Source organism: Bemisia tabaci, chromosome 3, assembly GCF_918797505.1.
Source record: "Bemisia tabaci chromosome 3, PGI_BMITA_v3".
Taxonomy (NCBI): Eukaryota; Metazoa; Arthropoda; class Insecta; order Hemiptera; family Aleyrodidae; genus Bemisia; species Bemisia tabaci.
Genome location: NC_092795.1, coordinates 30,524,694 through 30,548,522, shown reverse-complemented (window position 1 = coordinate 30,548,522; position 23,829 = coordinate 30,524,694). Strand labels below are relative to the sequence as shown.

Below are 23,829 nucleotides of genomic sequence, written 5' to 3'. Positions count from 1 at the left end.
GAAAATCATTGTTGAACAATTTCTGGCAAATTCTCATGGAATATTCACGTTAATGTTTAGGGCCAATGCGGGCGGGACCCCTAAAAATTCGATTTTAAAGTTGACATTTTCCATAGGGCTTTTCAATGGTCTATAAAGCGATTTCAGACCGGAGGGCACCAATTTTCTAAATTCGTTTTTTGATATTCGTTTTGTATGAAGCTGATTCGTCTAAATTTTAAGATTTCCGAATAGTATCTCAAGATGATGTCGAAGCCAGTCACATATTCGGTAGGGATGGATTTGTATGTGAATGTTTCTATGTGATCATTCTTTTTTTATATATATGTTTTTTTCCTTTTGGAATTGCTCGGATTGCGGACGGAAATTTTTCCTTGCAGTATGGCAATGAAAACGTACTTACGTCATTGCCGTACTTCTCTGCTTTAACATGATTTTTAGGAATAACTATTTCTACGAATCACCTTAACTAAATAAAGTGCCAACATTTTCAACTATCAACTATCAAATTTCAAACTATCAAAATTTCCAACAATGACAAAAATGATAATAATATACCTATAATGTAATAAAATATACACGCTCTAATCATTTAATTTGTATTACCTTCATGTTATGTACCTACATGTTATACTATTTTTGTAATAAATTTTGCCAACATGCTTTTCAATTCATTCTGCAACATTTCATTCCCACGTGGTAATAATGAGTTATAATGCCTACAATTCATTATAATGCATTATAATAGTAATGCCGCATTATAATGTCGTATAATACATCGCAACGATTCATGTCCTACTGATTATTGATTATTGTCAGATGAATTCTGTTTTCTCTGAATGTATGTTTCATACGTGCGAAGCACGTACGGGTCGCTAGTTACCTTATAGTAAAATTGGACGTATTTCTACCAAACAGACCTATGTGGAGGTGAGAAATATGGGGTGTGCTCGTCGAAGCTGCATAAGAAGCAATGTGGTCAGTGGGCGTGATTCCTTTTGAAGAATTGGAAAAGCGGGATTTTACATTCTATCAAACAGACCTATGTGCCGACTGAATGCGAGATGCATGAGCCGCGTGCATGGTAAGAGAGCGTTGTGGACAGGGCTCATGAGTTACAGCGCCCCGACGACGAGCTCCCTCTCGTTCGAGTGCGCTCCATCATTGCCGCTGACGTCACTGGCGCTTTATTATTCCCATTCACTCTTACGCAAGAGAACTAACGAGCACACCCCACATTTCTCACCTCCACATAGGTCTGTTTGGTAGAAATACGTCCAATTAACGGTTATTAAATTCACTTTAGTTAAGTTCAGCCAGGGTGTCTAGTTTGTTTTTCCATTTAGGGAAATCCTGATTTTTCCTGATTTCTCACTGCTAAATCCTGATTTCATAATTTTTCCAAATCCTGATTTTTCACGGAGAAAAATTAAAATGCCCTGCATAAAAGTATTCGAAAGCATAAAAAAATCCAATTGGACGGCCAATTTTTCTCAAATCCTTATTTTGCGACCGATTTTTCCTCAAATCCTGATGAGATCGGGATTAAATCCTGATTGACCTCAAATCCTGATTGACCTTAAATCCTGATGGAATCGGTAAAATCGGGATAATCCTGATGCTAGACACCCTGTCCACGTATTATGCCCTCATCAAGCTAATCTTTTAATCATTTCTACACTTATTTATCGTGTTAGGGGTCATGCCAGGCCACTCTCAACCCCCAGGTTTTGGTGAAATGGCATTACTGCTTACGGAGGAGCAGCATAGTGTAAATATACGTGCGCGGCTGCTCATACAATTTGTGCGTCAGAAGTGGCCAGTGCGTAGCGTATCGAGCTTAAAATGCGTTTTTGACAGGGGATAATGAGGTGTAACCTTATGAGATTCGTACGAGTAAGCTCGTCAACAATGCCTATGACGTCATTTCATCATCACAGCAGCCGTCCCGCCCGGCCGCTGTCAAACTCGTTCTGAGGGGGAATATCCTTCGCTAAAACGCAAAGCTTCGTTCGAAAATAACTGAGGGGAGACGAGTTCAACCCTTCGAATTAATCTTGACCGTGTTCCTAAATTGCTCATTTGTCATGCTGAGGTTTGCGTATGCCTCTGTACATTATTTCCTGGGCTAATTTTTGGCGAATCGTCAAAAGGTGAATGACTCGCGTTTCAAAACCGTAACCAAGTTTGTATTTATTTTCTGGGGTGTTTTTTCTCCTGTTTTGAAACTTAATAGAATTGTTTATCATTTTAATATTAAAAATATTTTAACAATAGGTCTGAATCAAACATAAGGAAGCGAGTTCCATTTTGGGAGAAATGAGTTAAGAGTAGTTTTGAGTTTGGGCTTTTAAAGAGATGGACTCTCATGAAATTGTACACGTAGAACATGTGAACCCTTTAGAAGTTCATAAAATCAACTCGCAGGTGAGAAATGAATGCACGCTTTATGTGTTCAAAAGTTTGAACTTTCTGCATGCCAAAAAACCGAAGTGTACTGCGGCCAAATTGTAAACTCGGCTTATATCACTAAGCCTGGCATGAGATAATTTTCTTAAAGTGTTAATTTTGCTCTTTACACCTGAAGATTTGCCATGCATGAAAAAAGAAATTAAATATTTGTGCCATCAGATACGCATTGTTAAATTCTAATGCGTGCACCTCGATTTTAAAGCTACGAGGAGAAACATGACCCACCGGGATATTTACAGGAAATATTTGCAGGCTGCCTCCCGAAACAACATAAAATATACGCTTTTTAAGTTATTTTATGAAACGTAAACAGGAACCTGCCAACTGCTCGCGAATAATCTGACGAATTCCCGAATCTCGTAACCAGGTCAATGCTGGCCACTTGAAGCCCTCATTTGTAAATAGCTTGTATAAACACCGCTTGGTAGCTATTCCCACGACGGCGTTTTCGATTGTTTGTTGCTCACAAAGAGATTGGAACGGGAACTTTGCAATGAATAAAATAACGGGAACGTGGCATCCGCAACCGTTTAACCGAGAGTAACTACGCAGGAAGCATATCGACGGTGAAACTACCAAACCACGTATCTCGGTTTGCGACGTCGCAGACTTCCTGTCATACTTTATTTTTTAAATGAAAAACTACTTAACGTCCAGTCTTGAAAATTTCTGTGATTTTTCCTTTTCGTGCGGAGAAAATTCTGTGAAAATTTTAAGGAATGATATTGATTTGGTCTACTTCAAAAAAATAAAATGTGACCCTAGATTTTTAAACACCGCAAACGAGATACGTGGTTTGGTAGTTTCACTGTCGATATAGCCAAGTTCGCTCGCGGATGCCGCGAGGACCAACCCGGAAGTAGATATTCTTGAACTTTTAGTGCAATCTCAAATCGGGATTGAGCCAGGCAAAAAGGCTGTAAAAGTGGAAACTGCAATAATTCAGTGCAATAAGAAAACCAATCTAGGTCACAAAAAACGAGTTTCAGTTTTTGATGCACAACGCTTTCCACTACTCTCAAGAACATTGCGTCAAAATTATAAATCATGATGGACAGATTTAACCTTAATAAGCCTTACTGCATTTGGACTTCATTTTGCATTAATGAACTATTATTCTTGGACCTTCATAAAAGCACCTATCTGCGTAAGAAAACTAATGGCGCATACGCCGTTCCTTGAATGAGTTCGGGAAATCGTAGTTCCTATAATGTAGTCTGCTTCACGTTGCAAAATCACCTCCCTCCTTTACCTTATTTATACAGTAAACTAAACAACGTAACACCTGGAAATGTGTCCTGAAAGTTTCCTGTATTAGAGAATGTTCCTGTATAGAGAATGAATAGTCCAAAAGACGGTCAAAATGCCTCTCCAATACTTGCACGATCAATGAGGGTGAGGGTCAAAGGCAGGTTGACGATCATGAATGTGTAATAGAGGATGGGTGCATAGTACACTCTGTCATCTTGCATTTAAATGCCCAAATGGAACATGATGCGAAAACCATATTTCCCGCCTTCCCTTAGATAAAAAGGGACCCTCAAAAAATTTCAGGGGACGCTAGAGAAGGTTAGGGTTTGAACCTTTTTACTCGATATTTCCTGAGCGAAAAAATATGTACATCGAGATCCGGCTCCTAAAAAAAATCGTGTGAAATCGTTCATTCTTAGAATTTTAGGTCTTAAAGTTCGGTTATTAGGCTAGTTTTCTGGAAATCCCCCCCCCCCCGGTTTTGGCAAAGTACTCTTAAATAATCAATTCATGCATCATGGTCTAAACCCTTTCCAGACCATAAAGTGTGGAACGATAAAGAAAAGAAAAACTGTTGATCAGAGAAAAGAACACGCTATAAAAGTAAGTCCGCTCCCAACAAAGCTGAGTTTAACAAAAACGCATCAAGTTCGGCGTGAAATGAGGTAAGAGCAGTTTTGAATTCAGCTAGTCATTCATGTTCTGCTGTCAAAAATTTCAAGTCAAGAAAGATATTTAAAATGCAAGAAGAATTTTTTAATTTCACCCATAACACTGCCGTGCAACGAAAAAACGCCGTAAACGCCGCGCCGTTTTAAATTTTTTGGAAACAATGTATCAAAGCAGAAAAACTTGTGTACCTTGGGACAATGTTTTTATGAAATTTCTTCGCAAATACTATCGTGAACTTAATCTGAAAATTTGAGGTGCGTGGGTAAAACAGTTTTAGTTACATTATGTGTTAAGTTCCAAAAAAATGGGGCAAAATCTTGATGGATTTACGGCGTTCTTGCTTTGCACGGTAGAACAATTAGTCTTATGGAGGAATACAACTTCAAACTTCTTATCCTCGATTCCAACTAATGCGACTTGGTGCGTGGTGCGTCTCTGTTTAACTCGTTCCAAATGACGTCATAGCAAAGTAATTAAACCACGAAACGTGTATCGCGGAATGACGTAGTAACAGCTCAGCGTAATAATCAGTAAATAAGATCTGGTGGATTGCGTGAGTGTTACGTGTAACGGGCCTACCTTGAGATAAGACGAGTGCTATAGTGGGACGCGGGACTAAAGGGATTGCCCCTTTACGCCTGGGTGCCTTAGGCTCTCCTATAAATAATTAAACCGCGTGAGTGAGCACTAGAGCCTTTTATCCCATTGATTAGACATAACTTCCATTAAAGCGCTTTACAAATTACGACTTCATTCATGTTTACGTTGAGCGGAAAAATGTGCGGTTTTCTGCAACGCCCTTCGAAAACATCACGGAGTGATATTTTCGTAATTTTTTTTTGCAAAATTAAATTTAGCTTTGTAAATTTAAATACTCCATCATTCAGGGCTTCTAGTAAAGAACTGCTCTAAACCTAGACTTCATACGACTCAATCTAAACACATGGGCTCCCTAGCTCCACGGAAGTCATTTCTGCCATGTTAAGGAAGAACGCCGTATGAACATTCGAGAGTTGCCAAATTTCCTCCAATAAAATAGTTATTTTTAAGGAGAGTTATAATTATTCTTCCTCTTGAAATTTTCAGATAATTTGAATCTAATTGTGATGTAAATCCTTTGAAAAATTGGAGGAAAAATATTCACAGATTTCCCTGAAAATGCGTGTTTTAACAGAGGAAATTTGGCAGCATTTAAAGGCTTATACGGCGTTTTTCCTTAGTACGGCAAATTTGTAGTTATGTTTGGTTAGCTTAACTCTATCCAGTTCCTTAATCTTTGACGTGAAAATATGTCACAAGATTTTATCGCTTAATAAGTTTTTTAATGGAGTTTCTCGAGCTGTGCCTCTTTATACACGATTCAAAGAGAGGCGAAATAACCCGAAATCGAAAAAGGTCGTTCTGGCCGTGGCAGGCGAGTGGAAACGAAATGATGTCAGGGAAGCCTGCAGGCCTGCGAGCAAACATTTGACCGCACATGGTATTGCACTTACGCCCAATTGTACACCTTTTACGTTTCCATCTCCCCCGACAGACGCCAGTCCCCGAACTCGCAGGTAAAGTCCACGAACGCAACTTCGCTGAAGAAAAATGCCGTAAGAGCATTCAAACGTTGCCAAATCGAATGTAATAAATTAAATTATGCATTTCTTGAAACATTCACGGATGTTTTCCATAGAATTTTTCATGAAAGTTTATTCACTAGGTACTTTATCTTCAAATTTCAAGGACAAATTTTCATTCAATCCTTCAAAAATATACATTCAGGGTTGCCACAAAATTTAGAGAATGAAATTCCTTGACATTTCCCTGATTTTCTTGACGTATTTTTGTAAAATTCTCTAACAATTGAAGATATGCCAGATGGTTAATAAGACATGATTAGAAATAGTTTTCAGGTAAAAGGTGTTGTTTGAAACGTCAAACCCATTGTAGACATCAAGCAAAGGTGACCCAAACATTTTCGTCATTTTCCCTGACATTTCCAGGTTTTTCCTGATTTTTTAAAATTTCCTTTTTTTAATTTGTACAAGAAAATAATATTGTACAATTTAACACTTTTAAACAATATTCTTGTATTTTAAAAGCTTAGTCTATCTGCTAAAAATTATACTAACTCAAATACAATGACATTTACAATTTCCTGACATTTTCCGGTTTTCAGGTATTCCGTGACTGTGAGAACCCTGAATGAATTTTATCAAGTGAAATTTTGCAACGCCCGTTTGTTTCTTGTGTCGTTTTTTCGTATCGCGGCAGGATGGTGTTATTTCTCTGGAAATGAAGAGAGATGCGGCAAGGCGGTGGCAAATGCGATCCTTCGTGGTTCGTCCATTCATTTATTCACTTAGGTACCTATTTACACTGGCGTGTGGCAAAACTCTTGAAAGACGAGCAAGGAAGCCGGGGGCTCGAGGGACAAAGTGTCGAAACTGCAACGGGGTTCTCCCTCGCGCGCCACGTGGGATAAAAACTCCCCCTCCCCGCACTATCGGGAAAAGCTCCGGAGAGGGAAGGAGGGTATTTTCTATCACGTCACGGGTTGTTACAATGGGATAAGGAGTTATTTCAATTTACGCGTTTTCTGAAGCTACGTACACCTAATTTTAAGGGCTTTTATGAGACGGACTTGCGACGTTTTAGACTTCACTGAAAAAAAAAATCTCTGTGTATTTACTAAGAAAAGGGTAAAATTACAAAGAATTCAGGGTTCTATTTGATCCCAGTTTTTTCTTGGTAAAATTACCATTTATGGAATCAGTAATTTTACCGAGAAACCTTGGTAAAATTATTGAACTTTCTCGGTAATTTTACTGGACCTTAGTAAAAACGCCAATATTTTTTATTAACTGTGGTAGAATTAGCGAGATAAAATGGCAAAGTTACCGGGAATTGATTACCGATAAAAGTGGTATTCTTACCTGAAAAAAACAGTAAGATTACCGGTTTTTAGGTAAGCTCAGCAGTCTGTCTTGGTGAAATTACCAATAATTGGTAAAAAAAAATGAGATGGTAAAGGTACCAACGGATCTTGGTAAAAACGTCGATAATTTTTTTTCAGTGTAAACTGTCACATTTGGATGAATTTTAACAGAATTGGCCTAACCCTTGTTTGAAACACACGGCGCGCAGCCAAACAGCGATTTGCCGGTAAGAAATCGCCTTTGGCCGCTAAGAAATGAAACTAGCGGCCAAGTCTTGGCCGCTAAGAGACTCGTTGCCAAACTCCGTTTTTGGGATTTTGCGGTGCATTCTGGAGATGCCCCGTTGTATCGTGTTATCAATTCTTCCCTTCCGTCTTCGTCAAGTTTCGTGACACATCAACGCATAATAAAATGTAGTATTGGGCTATTCAATGGGGTATTCTTGACTCGAGGCGCGCATCAAAAGGGCACTTTTTCATTTTGGCTCCTGAGAAATATGAGATGACCCCTAAAAAAAAAGTTGCGGGCCAGATGACTGCTAAGATTTCATGCCGAGTTTCAAACACTGAGCCCAACTGCATCAAACTTTGCCCAAGTTCTTCTCATGTTTTATTCCCTTACCAGATAATTTAGCAACACTAGGACTTAGAATTTTTTTAAGTATATTTTCCATAATTTGAGGAAAATTCGAAGAGAGACTCATTGGACTAAAGTTCAAAATTGAGAACTATTATTTCCGACTTATCTCCGCAGGTAAACTAATGACGCGTATGTTATTTTTATGAAGGAGCCAGAAATAGTAATTCCGTATTGCAAAATACAATCCGATTCTCTGTTGAGAAAATAAAATATGAGAGAAGGTTGGGCAACACGAAATGCACTTACGCTGATTCAAGAAAAATGTATCCATTTTTTCAATGGATGAAAACTGAAAGCTCTAAGGGCGTAAATTCTGCATAATACACACCATCGCTCTGCCTCATATTTTCTCTCAGCAAAAGGTATCTTTAGGTTTCCTTTCAGAGAGTAAAAAATAAAAATTCCAAAACACCGCGTTGAAAGTACGGGGTTATTCCAGTTTCAACAACGACATGCATCTGATCCATTAGCAGGAGACGATTTCCGGTTAACGCGCGCGGCGTTGTGTCAAAAAAGCGCAGGTGTTCTGGATGCAAGCGAATGGAGAGGTGGATCTGGATGGCGCGAGACAAATCGGGAGAAAATGAAAAGCTGCCAATCTACCGGCAGGGGCGGGGTGGGGAGGGTTGAATAAGAGCGGGGCGGGGAGGACGAGAAAGGGGTGCAACCGCGATTGACAGAATGTATAATGGAGCGATTGGTTCGTCTTGTTCAGATCTCGGCTTGGAATCCCTCCTGAGGATCGAGGTTCGCACCCCCCGGCCTTTGTTGCCACCTCTGAATCGATGATCAGTCTGTGTCTGTAAGCGAGAGGGATGCCATTCGAGAGAGCTAAAAGGTTTTCCACCCCCCCCCCCTTTCCCCATTCGCTCGGATTTGAAAATGAGACCTATTTTTCCGAAGATATCTTTTGATGATGGGGAAGGGTGGAAAACATGGAAGAGAACGATCCGGAATAATGTTTGTTTTTCCTTTTAAAAAATAAAATGATATAGGAAATCTACAACATTGCGAAAGCGAGATACGTGTTTTCTAACTTTCAACATCGATGTTTTGATGATGGGGAAGGGTGGTAAAAATCTGAGAGAACGATCCAGAATAATGTTTGATTTTCCTTTCCAAAAAAAAAAAAAAAAAAAAAAAATTCTAAGAAATCTGCACCTTTGCAAAAGCGAGACACGCGTTTTCCAACTTTCAACATCGCCAGCCAGGATGGCCTAACAGTTAGAGTGGTCTGCAATCTCCGAAATGAGTGGAACGACATCAAAAGTTGCCTTGCCTCCATTAGTTCCTTATGGGAAAGCCACGAGACATTCTGTCTGGGAATTTTATTGGGTCAATTGTCCATTGTCTAAAAGAAATCAACGGAGAGTTTTGAGTAATTTTGTTGTTTAGTTTTTCTGTAGAAAAATTAGACATCAAAGAGAACTACGCGATGTAACATACAATTAGGCTGCTTTTGACTGGAGGCATCCAAAGGTTCTATATAAATTAAATTTTTCTTTTCCTTAAGAAATAAGAGCAGAAATTGTAATACGCCAGATAGGTACAGACGGGGTCTAATTTTAACACCGGTGTAACAGACAGATGCTCTTTTTTCTTGAATTAAATTGGCCCGTTCTTTTCAAATGAAATGCAAGATTTTTTTTCGTCAGCTCGTTGGAAAGGGAGGTGTAAAAGTGAATTAAATGCAACAGGCTTGCAGTAACCCGGATTTGCGCACAAAAATATTTCCCTGTCAACGACGGTCCCATTGGGATTCAGTTTTAAAAACCTCTCCATGAATATTCACAGGAATGAATGGAAGCATTCTCTTGACAGCTACTCGCAGGTAACATCGTCCGCAGAGTGGAAAAGAGCTGTTATTTATTTTAAAACAGAAATTGTTCATTGCGTTGTTACAGGAAGTGCATTTTTCACAACGACTAAATTGTGCATGCTATATGTGCATCCGATGTACGAGTGGACCTGTCTTTTTCACGGTGTGTTTACTTTGACGAAGGAAATTGAGTGCTGAGAACCAAAATCAGTGCAGCAACATTTCACATTGTACTATGTCATGTCATTCTTTATGATTTTAAAAGTCATTAAAAATAAGGATATGCAATGTTCCAAAGTTCCTTTTGTCAAAAATTGAACATGCAAGAAAATTGATTTTAACTGTTCAAATTGAGCAACCTTTTTTCCCCTTCTTTTTTACTTTTATCAACACCCGTTGAGGTCAAAAGAGTTCTGCTCATTTGAACGAAACATTCACTTCTCTGCATTTGAATAATCAATGTTTTCGTAACGTATTATTCATTTACTTAAGGAAAAGCTCCCTATAAGTGTATGGCACTCGCACTAAACGGACTATTTCACTGCTGTCGTTAAAGTGATCGGATATTGAGTAAAATGCAGGAATGCACCCGGAATAGAGAGTCACGACACTGGGATTTTAGTATCAAATAAAAAACTACTCGGTCTGAGGTAATATTTTCCATAACACGGTGTAACTTTTTCTACAGATTAACCCTATTACAAAGTGACGCCCTGAAATAACATCGAACATTGCTATTCAGATGCCGAACTCGTAAATGTTATGGGGTACATGGCAAAGAATAATATTATTCGAAAAAACCAACGCTGTGAAGTGTTTTCAATTGTTTACTTGCTGGCGTGCAGACCATAGAATGCAACAACGGAAGTGTTGACAATTGAAAGGGATGTGGGCGGGCTGTGAAGTCATCCCTTGACGATGACAAACTCTCGATAGAACGCACTTGCCTGATCGATTCCAGCTCTTTCGCGGGAACTTGTAGCCTTTAATCATTTATTAGGTCTGGTGATAACACGTACCCAGGAAAAGAGCTTTCTCAAAGTCATTTTGCCAGTCAATAAACAACGGTCCTCTCAAGAGGCTCCTCATGAGAAAGCCTCTAATTCATTGAGGTATGAATATTCAGAATGGCTACAAAGAGTTTCCAAGCCCATAATTTTCAGGTACATGTTTGCGCACGCGCTATAGAAACATGCTCTAACGTTACAAGAGTATGGGCTTTGGTATAGGGGATTTTACTTTTCCAAAAGAAAAACCAAGGGTAGCGAGAAAGTAAAAATACACAAGCAAGTAAAAACGATGTGACTCTCGGGTGATAGCAAGGCTCATAAAAGAATCACATGGCATGTTTCAATATGAAATTTTCAGGTACAAAAGCAATTTACTGAACAGGGAGTTTAGAAATAAAAAATTAAATGAGATATACCCGGAGGTGCTTTAAACAGTGATTGAATGGAGCACACATTATATGAATGATGTAATTTCCGTTTCTGCCAGGTTATAAAGTAATGTTGATTATAAATACTTACGCCATATTTCATAGTTGATTTCCGGGCTTTTCGTTGCTTGAATAATTTTTTTTTTAAAATTTGAAGAGAAAACAAATAATGGAGTTATACTTTTTCTACTGAACCATAATCTTGTTAAAAAAAAGTTGGAAACATTTTAAAGTATTACTCACGTGAAACATTTTTCTTCGGCGAATTTTGACTCTGATGATTGATTGGTCAAAAATTGACTTTTTGGAACCGTCTTAGACTATTCTTTAGGCTCCTGTCTGCTTCCTGCAAAAAAATAAGGCCAGATATATCCAAACTGCTCGCGTAACAATTAAATTAAAAAAATGGACGAGCTGAAAATCATTTTATCACATCATGTGACAACACACAGAAACGATTGATTTGATGTCAATGCAAAGAGTCTTTAATGTGTATGCTTCGCGATCAACATCTCCATAACTGCATCAAACGGAACTACCCCAGAGCGAAACTTTATTAAAGTTGCGCTGAAAATTACGCTCAAAGTTTGCAGCTGAAGATACCTTCAGGCGATCCTTGCTCTGCGCTGAAGTGGATCTTCGTTTTATGAAATGCTCTGTCGGTGACAAATTCAAGAGCGGTTGTCAGCATAAATGCGTCGTTGAATTTAAACGGAAGGAGCCATATTAAATTTTAGTGTTTTTTCTGAAAGTATTATGCGGTACTTATTTACAAGACACTGTTAAACATTACGACCTTCACTCTTTCGTATCACTCGTGTGCAAGGAGTTCCAGCAAGTTCACCTCTGCTCAAGATAATATCAGAGAGCAGTTTTGCCGTTCAAGGAAAAAACAACGTATGAACATTCGAATATTCCCACGACTGACTCTTCTCAATTCTCCCGATAAAATATTTATCTTGAAAGAAAGTTAGAATATTTTCCCTAGAAATCAGATATAAAAATTAATTTTGTATTAAATTATTTAAAACATTTAGAGAACTAAGTTTAAAACATTTTCAAGAGATTCATATTGAATGAGAAAGGAAACGGCAAAATTCAAATGTTTTTCTCCAAAAACGGAGTAAACCTAACCCCCCGTGATTTGACACGCCTTAAGAGAGAGACTTGATGAATACAACTTTGAAGCGCGCAAAAATCGTGCGTGCATTGTTCTTTTTATAATTTCATATGTGCACGGTTCTTTGTAGCAGAAATACGGCCGTATCACTACGTTTCAGCCAATTGCTAGAGTCTCCTTCTTGAATGCAAAGCTTGGATGCAACTAAACGTGCTATATGGACGTCCATGTTGCATATTTACAAAATTGAAGGCGCTCTAGGGATTTTCACTCTTGCAATAAGAAAAGTCTCCGTTTCCGTTTCACAATGCAACTGAATGTCGCTTTGTTGAGTAAAACATGGCCATACTTTAACGAAAGCAAACCAATTCCCTTTATTTTATAAAATCAAAATTGAGTAACGGAAAGTTTTAAGCTTGTCTATTGGCATATTTCTCTCTCAAAAAATCTATTGTTTGGAGAAAATAATTAGTAGCAAAAACAGCACAAAAAGTTCATACTTTATATTAGAGGGTCAGATGAAACTTCGAACCTATTTTTTTTCATCCAAAGTCAATGTCACTTGCTTTTCTGATACTAAACACTGCCGAAATTATAGGACCTGGGTAGACGCATCGAAATGAAACAACCCTCTTTTCTAGGACCTCCTTTCTTAGATGTTTCCTTTCCTTTCTTCTTTCTTTCTTTTTACGAAAAGTCACTTATTCTCAGTCGTAATTGTCACAAACTAGTTGGCAACATTGGTTTTTCTTGGAATGCCTATATAGGCAAGGTATGGACATGCAATTTCACAGAAGCTTTAGAGCCCAGAGGAGCAGCCAACCTTTTCGAACGAAATATTTGAAAGAGAGTTGTTGCCAACCTTCAAATTCAGATAAGAATATTGGGAGATAGCCGCCAAATTTTACGTTCAGATGAGAGATAAAGAATAGCAGTGTCTTGCTGAGATGATTGAAACTTATGAAAAGGCCGAGAAAAACATTAAATTGAATCGCATCCTTTGATCCTTGATTTCGATAAAAACGTGATTTTACAAATAACAACGAATGATTTTAAATCGATGATCAGCTACCCATTTAAACCCTACACAGTAAGAATAAGAGACGAAATTTTCTCTAAATATGGGAAGTAGCTCACGGCGTAGCCCAAAAGTGCGGTTGATATTTTTTGCTTAGTTTTTCTTTGGGTTACATTGACCAAATCTTTGCCGGTTAAACGTTGTCAACCTCATTAGATTTAGGCACAAACCGCCAGTTGAACCACCGGTGGATATCAAGAGAAACATGAGTACATTCTAGTTAAGCAGGACACTTTTTTCATACCCAGGTGTCAGAGTAACCTACGATTTCGGTCGATTTAACCGAATATTTGGCCGATCAACAAAATCCTGATAGTTGGTTTGACCGAGAAAAAAGTAACTCAAAGTAATCCAAAGTAAGCATGAACACGGACTTTTTTAATAGCACAACTTTATTATTCACGAAAGCATCGATGAAGTCTCGGTGGATTTTCGAACCTACAGAGCTGTGCAAACTATCCCTACACTGATTAAAATATTCGTATTTTTGTGTTACTTTTGGTTAAAAAAGGAAGTAAAACATGAACCGACAAAATTTTTCATTGATTTCAGTACATTTTGCGGTGGATTTTGCGTATAAAAGACAATGACGAGACAGGGGAACCCCAGAGTCAACCAAGGTCTTGGGTTCTACTGTGCTTTAATTCCCGTATTATGACCAAACTTTTGCGTTGAGTTTGCTCTCTGTGTGTGGGTGCTCTAGTTTTCCTCAAATTTTCCTCGATTTTTCCAAAAAAGTTAGCCATCACTCTTCTTGGTTCGAGCAACTGATATTGCAGGGTGTCTACTATAACAGGCGGGCCAAAAATCAGTACTTTTACAATACTTTTACAGTGTTTTTTCAGTACATTCCCAAAAAATTCAGTACCTCCTCGACAGAAAAATTCAGTACTTTTTCAGTACCTCCATTTGACGAAATTCGAAAAATTTCAAAAATTTGAATATCTCGCTCAAATTGAGACAAAAATGACCGAAAAATGAAACAAATTCCGGACCTTTTGCAATATTTCTGCACTTTTTCAGTACTTCCGGACCCCTCTTAAAAAATCGGTACTATTTCCGGACTTTCCGGAAATACCGTACTTGTAGACACCCTGGATATTGTCCAAATGAGCATGATCTGGCAAGAGTGACTTGGGAGAGCGAAGCTAAGGAGTCGAGAGAGGAGGTGGCATTAATCAAAAGCGGTAGTTAGTACGAATGCAGTCAGAGCCGTGGAGACTTCACTTGACATTTGCCGCTAATTCGATTTGAAAAGGCCACTGGCTCCGTTTGATATGGGCGCGCCGGGACCCGCCCGCGACTTCGCGACGCGGCGGAAAGGTGCATCGCTCCGCTACCTTGAAGCCGCGGGGCGCCCACCGCGCCCACTCAAACTTCTTCTCCGGGCAACTTCACTTCATAGAAATTCACCACTCCGAGTGACCGTGAGAATGCGACCAAGCATGCCTGCACTTTGAACGATTTCAGTTCCGAGAAGAAACCCAGATTAGGAGGATATAAGCGGGCTCTTCCGAATAGATTCGATTTGTGTTAGAGTACCTGTATAGGGAGAGTACCGACAGATCGGTTCATGGAGGGCTTAGGGCCCAAAAGTGCAGCCACCCTTCTAACCAACTTCTAACGCACAAAATTCCACTGCCAGTCTGCAGATTCCAATTCTAACCAAGATGGCCAAGAATGTACAGAAATGAGCCCTCTCCCGCGAAATTGAGAGTAAATTTATGCAAAAACTGAGTCAAACACGTGCTTAATAAAGGACGGTTCGTAACAATAGTATCAGTAAATCGCTCTGGATAATTGAAATTCATAGGTTGTCTGCCCTTTTGGGCCCTAACTTGCGGAGGCATCGGTGAAGGCCTGATGGACTTTCGGAGTTTCAGATCTGTCGGTACTCTCCCTATACAGGTACTCTAGTTTGTGTGGGCCAGAATTGGACCGCATTAAACAGAAATGAACCAAGCCACACCAGCTATTGCCAAATTTAACAGGGGAATCTGATTTTTTACGAGAGAACGTTTGTGCGGATTCCTTTGACAATTTTAAGGAATTTGCTTTGTATTATGGAGAAAAGTCGTAGAAATTTGCACGAAAATCCGCACAACCGTTTTCATGTAAAAAATTAAATTGCCCAATTAAATTTGGCAATAGCTGATGTGGCTTGGTTCCTTTCTGTTTCACGCGGTCCAATTGGTGGTGCCTTGAGGATTCCGTGAATTTATGGAGTACCAATAGACCACTAGACAAGGTACGAACTTAAGCATTCTGATACATGTTTGTTAACCAGAATTTCACTTAAAACATGATTCGCGCAACGAAAATTACTGAAACCAACTCCTAATGGACTTAACATAACTTAACATTTTTATTTTACATTGGTTACGAGGAATTTGAACTGTCCGCTCACAAGAAACTCAAAGCTCTACGTGAGTCAAATCGCGCACCACAACGGTTTCAGCAAGCTTCTCAATCGAGCAATGTTCATTTCCCATCATGTGTTTTTCAAACTATGAGTAATTTGCTATAGCTGAGCCAAAGCGTCAAGATTGAGGTTGTCAGATTTTTTTATCGCAGAGATGTTCGTGATAACGTTTAGCGTGCGATGTGAATCACGTAGAGCATTGAGTTTTCATGAGCGGGTGGTCTGAATTCACGCATCAAGAATCATTAAATATCTTCGTAAGGAGTTAATTTCGGTAAATTTTGTTGTGTGCATCGTGTTTTACGTGAAATTTTGGTTTAGAAACATGTATCAGAATGCTGAAATTCGTACCTTATCTAGTGGTCCATTGCGGTGGTGCCTCATTTTCGCCAAAATTGTCAGTTAGGCGACATTGCTCCTAAAAGTCACCACAAATGATCAAATCAAGCGTTGCCCAAAATGTCAAATCAAGAAGTTTTATGTTCTTACGTCGATCGAATTGTGAGTCTTTTTCTGTCACTTGACGATTAAACCTTATTATTAGATGCACAAGCCGGGTCAAATTGATCCGAGGCTTCCTTAAAATACGTGCTTCGCGGGTTATAAAGAACCGGCACGTACAAGCTTTAGATATACGTCTACAAATACATCCTTGAAAAAAGTAAAATTGAGGGTCAAAACAGCCAATGACAGGAGACACGTGTTCGGACCTCGTTTTTTTATTTTTATTCATAATCTGAGCAACACCTCATTGGCATCATAGATTGGAGCATTGCGAGTTCACGTCTCGTGCCGCCATCGCGCCTTCAATTTTGTAGACGCAACACGGACATCCATCAAGCACGAATAGTTGTCTCTGCGCCGTCATCGATCACGCTCAACCTTTTCCTTGCGCAATTTCCGTATTGTGTTGGTTTCGTTTGCCTTATTTTGTAGTGATGCTTCAGGGCTGCGTGAGCAACCCAGCCAAAAATCAGAGAGACGTAATCGGGCTCTGTTGTTTTTTCTTCGAGTCTGAGTGACAACTCATTGGCAGCATTGGGCGGAATATTTGAATTGGAGAGAAGGCGTTGAACTCATAAGATATTGAGTTTTACAGGAATAAAACTTCAAACCTCTTTTTCTCTTCTTGATCTCTCTTTGACTTGGTTCCGTCCTATTAAGGTGGCACTCACAGTCATTACTTAAACAGCTCCTTATCTCAGGAAGCCCAAAAGGGTTTACATCGTAATAAAGGCTTCTGCAGGAATCCCTTAACGCAGCATCATAAGCAGGACAATTTCTACTGATTTTGAGTAAGATTCATCAGTTTGCATTTAGAAGTAGACCCTTGTAGGAGTAAGTACAACAATTTGCCACTGCAAAAAATATGAGCTTCAAAAGAAAATGTTTTTACAATTTTGACGAGTTTTAAGGTGAGTTAAAACCTATCTTGACAATTGTTGAATGTAAAGTATAAAATTTAAAACCGTACTTTAAATTTTGTGCGGATCATATTATTCTCTTAAAAGGATCTATTTTCAAACTAAAACAGATGAATTCTACTCAAGTTCCGTGAAAATTATCCTTCTTATGATGCTATACATTGAGACTGTCCTTAAACGTTCCCTTAATCATAATGTAAACCACAGAGGAGCTTTCCAAGGAAAAGAGCTGTTTAAATAACAACTATGAATACGACCTTTAAACTCGGTCCATTCCTTGCTCAGAAAAATTGTCCTACGATTTATTCATATTACGCTCAAGTTTGAAAGTCCAATTGAACTTTGGAAACTAAGTTTGTCGTGGGTTCTTTGTTTCAGGTGGAGCTGACGGGCCGGCGTTTCGAGTGATTTTGTCGCGATTAACGAGTTAGAAAGTTTAACAAATGATGCTCGCCGACGAAACAAGGAAGACCTCCGGACCGGGAGGAAAAATACGGGCAGCTCGTGATTAACATCCCTCTTTAAAACACAAAGCCCACCTGGAGGAAATATTACCCCCGTAATATTATATAATCAAGATAAAAGTCCGCGACTTATCCTCAGTTTAATCATGTTTTTGGCGCAATACGCTCCCGCGCTTGGGAGCCTCTTCATCCGGGCGAAATTAAGCCTCTTGAGGGACTCCCACCCTCATTTTTAATTCCCTCTATCCTCCGTTGGGCTCGAGAATGGGCACGCAGCAACCGAGGCCGAGGAACCTCTCCATCACAATCAGCTCGGATCTCGTCGCCGAAAGTTCGGGAATAAGTTTTCGGGGTAGCTCCGTCTGGCAGAGCTAATTTGCTGCAATAATAAAGCGCCTTCATGGAAGCCTCGAACGAGCAGAAAAATGTAGATTTTCGAACTTGATCCGTCTGCGTTTTCGGAAAAACTACGAATAAAATGAAGAATTTCCGTACTACGATCGAACATCCGTCTCGATAGACGAGGTGTGGAAAATTACAGAATTTAAGGTATGCAAACGAGCATTTGTCTGAGTGATTTATTATGGATATTATCGAATTAACAGGGAAACTTTGAAAACAGTTCGGGTTGCATTTGATATAGCTCAACTTGCATTAGAATTATTTTCGCATGCAGCTTATTACTGTTCTTTACATATTGTAACTTTAACTACGTTTAAAGTTCAAAATGATGATTTGAATCAAAGATCGTCGAAATTTACATTCTGAAAATCATTCGAATTATACCTGCAAATAAATTTTGTGCATGGATGCAGAGTGAACTTATTCACAACGTCTAAATCATAAAAGTAGTCGCAAAATGCGGAAAGTATAGTTTCAACCAAGAATCTCATAAAATATGCATCTATTGAATGATTTTTGGTCGCCGTTACAATTTAAAACTCAGTCCAAGCAGCAACAATGAAACGGGAGTACGCCAGTTTGAAAAGGGGTTAAATCTTACGAATCGAAATAAGGTCTAGAGAACCGGTTTCGCGGTGCGTAAAACCAAACTAGGCGTTGAATATTGTCGAATTAAAATCCGAAAATCGAACCGACGACGACGATCATCGAAAACCGGCTGTGAAGTGCGCGGAATCGAAGCAAACCGGTTTCGGGGTGCGAAAAATCATACGAGTTTAACGATGACAAATTAAAATTCGGTATTGCGGGAAAGCGATATTCCGAAAACGCTCCATAGGAAACCGGTTGTGAAAAGCTAGAAGTGCGATGGAACCGGAGTGGAACGCATCCTTGACCGGTCCAGGTCTAGGGCTGGGGGCGAGCCCCATCCGGGGTCTGATGATGGATGTGAACCTGACGCAGAAAGAGGCCATGGACGCGATCATCGCCGGCTTCTCCGAGGAGCAGTTCCGACTCCACGAGCCTCGCTTCATCCTCCTCGTCGTCTGCTACGCCCCCCTCTTCATCGTGGCCGTCACCGCCAACACCGTCGTCATCGCCGTCTTCTTCAAGTTCCACTACATGCGAAGGTAACCAGAATCCATCCAATTTACCAGAAACACTGAAAATAAAAACTTACAGGCTAAATTGTCATGCCGTCCACGTTCCGGGCTCTGAGGCCAAAAGCTCCGGGTGCTGGAGCCGTAGCTTCAATTGCTGCGTCCAGAACTTTCGGCCTCCGAGTTCGGAACGCGAACGGTATGTCTATACTAGGGGGCTACGCGGCCCAACCCCCTGAAGTCGCTCCGCGCCATCAATGGGCCGCTTCGCGGCCCTATTTTTACCTTCTATTAGTGATCAGTGTTAGTTTTATTTTTCCCCTAAAAAATTACGATATGAGGTATACTTTACTTTCAGAATGAAATAATTTTTGGTTCTAATGAATAAAGAATTTTTTTTTTTTTTTTTTTTTTTTTTTTTTTTTTTTTTTTTTTTCTTTTGAAGTCAAAAGGACGCGTTTTGGAATGACTGGTTGATGAAATATTGCAGTAGACAACGAACAACGAACCAGAGGAGCAGGCTGGTTTTCGAGCTGGCAGGTCTACGATAGATCACCTCTTTGTTATTGTCCAGGTCATTGAGAAGAAAATGGCCGTAGCTCAGGAGCTGCATTTAATTTTTGTGGATCTCCAGAAGGCGTATGACAGTGTGCCGTTGGTGAAACTTTGGGAGGCCTTGGAAAAATCGAATTTTAACGGGGGGTTGATTGACGCTGTTAAGCGATTTTATAAAGGGAGTTTTACCAAAATTAAGTGCCATGGGGGGTTGTCAGGGGGATTTTATGTTACTAAGGGTTTAAAACAGGGATGTTGTTTGTCGCCAACATTATTTAAAATTTATCTCGAGTGCGTGCTAAAAGAATGGAAAAAGAAATGTTCTGGTATGGGTGTCCCCTTGGGTGATCTTGAAACTCAGTTCACTCTGTGCTTTGCTGATGACCAGGTGGTGGTTGCTCAAGATCAAGACGACGCGGAATACATGATGCGCAAGTTAGTAGAAGAGTATCAGAAGTGGGGTCTGGAAGTCAGCATATCCAAATCTGAGAAGATGACTTTTGGCGGTGATCAGCAAAGCATTGAGTTGGAGGATGGGCAGCAGATCAAAGGCTGCGAGCACTATAAGTACTTGGGAGTGCGGTTAACCCAGGATGGAAGAACTGATCAAGCGATTAAGGAAAGAAACACCCTGGCAAGGAAGGCTACAGCGATGTTAAATGGAATCCTCTGGGACCCTCGGATTTCCAAGGAGAACAAGAGGAGAATTTACGACGTTGTAGTCAAGAGTATTCTTACATATGGATGTGAAGTTTGGCAGCTGAAGGAGCGGACAAAGGGGATGCTAAGAGCAACGGAGATGGATTTCTGGAGGAGGTCTGCTGGAATTTCTAGGAGAGATCGGGTCCGCAATGAAAGAGTGCGTCAGATCATGGGAGTCGAAAATGACATCATATTCGACGTCATGACCAGACAGCTTGTCTGGTATGGTCATGTCAATAGAATGACGGACGAAAGGCTGCCAAAGAAGTTGCTTGATTGGGTTCCCCCTGGAAGGAGACGAAGGGGACGCCCAGTGAAAGGGTGGCGACAGGGGATTTTAGAAGAAATGAGGGTTTGTCAACTCCCTGAAGGGCTTTGGGAGGATAGGGGACTTTGGCGGCTAGGGGTCGCAGAGCGCCAAAGAGCGCTATAAAAGCGACTTTATACATACATATATACAACGAACAATGATAATCAGGAGTCGGGGATCGAACCCACCTCGTGATCTAAGAGGACGCATCCGACGTCTTAGACGACTCAGCCACCGCTCATCTTCAAATGTGGGGGCGAATCTTGTGTTGATGAGAGTAGAGTTGATGCGCAGGCTACTCAGCCACTGCGCATAGTGACAGCAGTTCCGGAGCAATCTGTAAATTCGCTCAGTTTTATAACGTGATTGTAAAAAAACCTGAGTCCTATTTCCAAAATCTGAATAGAGCGGGCTCATCTAGGGCTAAATACTTGTCGATTAACGCAAAAATTATGGAAATCGGCCCGGTAGAACGCTCAAACGAACTATGACAAAAAATATAAATTTACATTGTTTAAATGGGACAATTCGCAACTTTACCTCGTAATATAAAAAACCTGGGCCATATTTTGAAAATCTAAAAAGAGTTGGCTTATCTAGAGACAATGGGCCTGTTGCATGCAAGAGATACAGCCGCGTGAATAGACTTTTTAGAGGTTAAATGACACGAAAATTACGATGGTCGCATTAAAAAAGTCTGAAGTACACTCCTTACTGCGCAATTTGCGTTGTTAGGAACGCGCTTTTTCAAATTTCCCGCGTCTGGGGGCAGTTTTCTAATCACCGGAAACGAGCAAATGGCGGGCTCGGGGATTACCGGAAGATGCCGAGTCGTTGTTGTTGTTGTTGTTATTTTTTCCTTCAGTTTGTTTACAAACCCCCCAGTGGTCCGTATACGCTTTATGCGGTAACCAAATTGATCAACTTTCAAATATTCGACGCAATCCTTCTACATTTCATTTCACGATGTCACGAGCTCCGATTTGTAGGTTATGTTGTCAGTTTTAGTTGACCGGAAATAGCCACGAGTTGCCGTTAATTGTTTCCGTTGGAAAACTGCCCCCAGGCGCGGGAAATTTGAAAAAGCGCGTTCCTAACAACACAAATCTGCGCGCAGTAAGGAGTGTATTTCAGACTTTTTTAATGTGATCATTGTAATTTTCGTGTCATTTAACCTCTAAAAAGTCTATTCGCACGGCTGTATCTCTTGCATGCAACAGGCCCATTGCCCGTCGATAGCCGCAAAAATTATGAAAATTGGCTCGGTAGAACGCTGGAACTAAGCGTTACCAGTTACGCAAAATTAGGAGGTCTCGGAGCTTATACATGTAGAAGAAGAGAAGAAGATAGCCCGTTAGTACGGCTTCCACGGTCAGAGTTTTTTTTCAGTGAAGGAACCTAGTTTTTTATGAAATCGAGAGGTTTGCCCCCGACCTAAAATTCTGTTTTTCCCAAAATCGAGGAGACGTTACAGAGAGATAAATTTCTACCTTAGGAGAAGATTTTACTTTCAGAACTCCAACATTCAACGGTTGAACTACCTTACCTACCGTAGATAGCTAGTTAGCAACGTGTTGAGTATTTCGTTTTGCAAACCAACCGAAGTACAGTAAACATGCTTGGCTCATTACGTTATCCGAAGCTCATTATCCACCTGGTAGGTAGGTCAACAGCCGAAAGAAAAGGGATGACTGTTGATGCCTTATAATTGTCCTTGGGGAAGTTTTGAGCCTCCGAAAGTAAAATTTTCCATTTGTCACCAAGACTTTAGTGGAAGTCATCTGTTTGCGTCTGGAACTTTATGACAACACCTAATATGATATGGTGTGTACAGAGAAAAACAGATAACAGGTTGCCGAAAAAGGTCTTGGATTGGGTCCTTCTTGAAAGAGTGGAGGGGTGGTATTTAATCCGGAAGGTTCCAGTGCAGGATACCAACAGATGTACGGTTAAATGGAAAACAGTATGTTGATTATTGAATTGATATAATAAAGCGATAGGCAAAGAAGTCAGAGAGGAAATATAGAGTTGATCCTATTAAAGGGACCGGGTGATAGCAATTGAAAAAGGAGGTAAGTGATAGACGTACTACAAAGGCAATCCACGAAAGACCCTACAGTTAGTCCAACCAAGTTCCCCCCCCCCCCAAGTTTATGAAAACCTTCCGTTTCAACCTATGTGTACAAACCATTTTCTATTGTCTTCTTTGTCTACTGCTTTGCCTATCAGTTTCAAAAATCAACCCGCAGAGGCGATTTGAGAGTGGAAAGCGCCAAGGGGTGCTATGAAGCGACAAAATATGTATTTACAAGGGGGGTTTCCCGTAACCCGATCCCAGAGGGCACGTCACGCCATACGAGGCCCGTGAGTCGATCTAAATGCTCATTTCCGGACTATCTCCTATCGATGGCCGCAAAAATGATTAAAATTAGCCCGGTGCATCTTTAGAACGAACTGTGACGAAAAAGAAAAAATTTACATGGTTCACAGACACATTCACAACTTTATCACGCAATATGAAATAACCTGGGTCAGATTTCCAAAAACTGAAAACGGAATGGACTGATTTCTACGGAATGGTAACAGCAAACCAAAATTTTAAGTACGTTTTTCCCCAAATTCTCTATCTTTTGTGCGTGAATTTAAGAATGTTCGTAAACAGACAATTTTTGAAATTTTGAGTGCTTTTTGCGCTCAATGATATCGAGTTCTCTCTACTACGCGGCACTATAGTTATCCCATTTTATTTCGTTTCCCTTTTTGGACCGTTTTTCTTGGCTTCGTCACATTTTACATTGAAATATTTGGTCAAACAGTTTCAGAAGACATGGAGACAATTTGCACTATCTCAATAAAATACAGTAAATAACATAGCACTGGGACTCATTCAATCTAATCCCTTAATTTTTAGATGATAGAGGAACCTATAGCCGAAGGCCGAAAAAGAAAGATTTCTCGTAAAATTTGGCAAAAATGGAAGGGTCTGTAACAAGTGGGAAGTCATACAGTGATAGGTGGTGGGGCTTTGGACTAAATG

General features: G+C 40.1%; 1 protein-coding gene and 1 long non-coding RNA gene across 3 annotated transcripts in view; one reads left to right on the top strand and one right to left on the bottom strand.

Annotated features, from left to right (window-relative positions):
- LOC109029742 (QRFP-like peptide receptor) overlaps positions 1-23,829 on the top strand; it is a 150,324-nt gene that overhangs the window by 57,319 nt on the left and 69,176 nt on the right. For both annotated transcript variants that reach the window (XM_072298150.1, XM_072298151.1), the window contains exon 2: positions 17,638-19,255. In XM_072298150.1, coding sequence (XP_072154251.1) covers positions 18,993-19,255 — 263 coding nt within the window. In that variant the 5' untranslated portion in view covers positions 17,638-18,992. The remainder of the gene's footprint in view (positions 1-17,637; positions 19,256-23,829) is intronic.
- LOC140224233 (uncharacterized) overlaps positions 1-23,829 on the bottom strand; it is a 93,628-nt gene that overhangs the window by 68,945 nt on the left and 854 nt on the right. Inside the window, exons 2-3 of the long non-coding RNA XR_011899525.1 lie at positions 20,981-21,129; positions 11,459-11,561 (exon numbers count right to left, since the gene is read on the bottom strand). This is a non-coding gene — a long non-coding RNA (uncharacterized lncRNA). The remainder of the gene's footprint in view (positions 1-11,458; positions 11,562-20,980; positions 21,130-23,829) is intronic.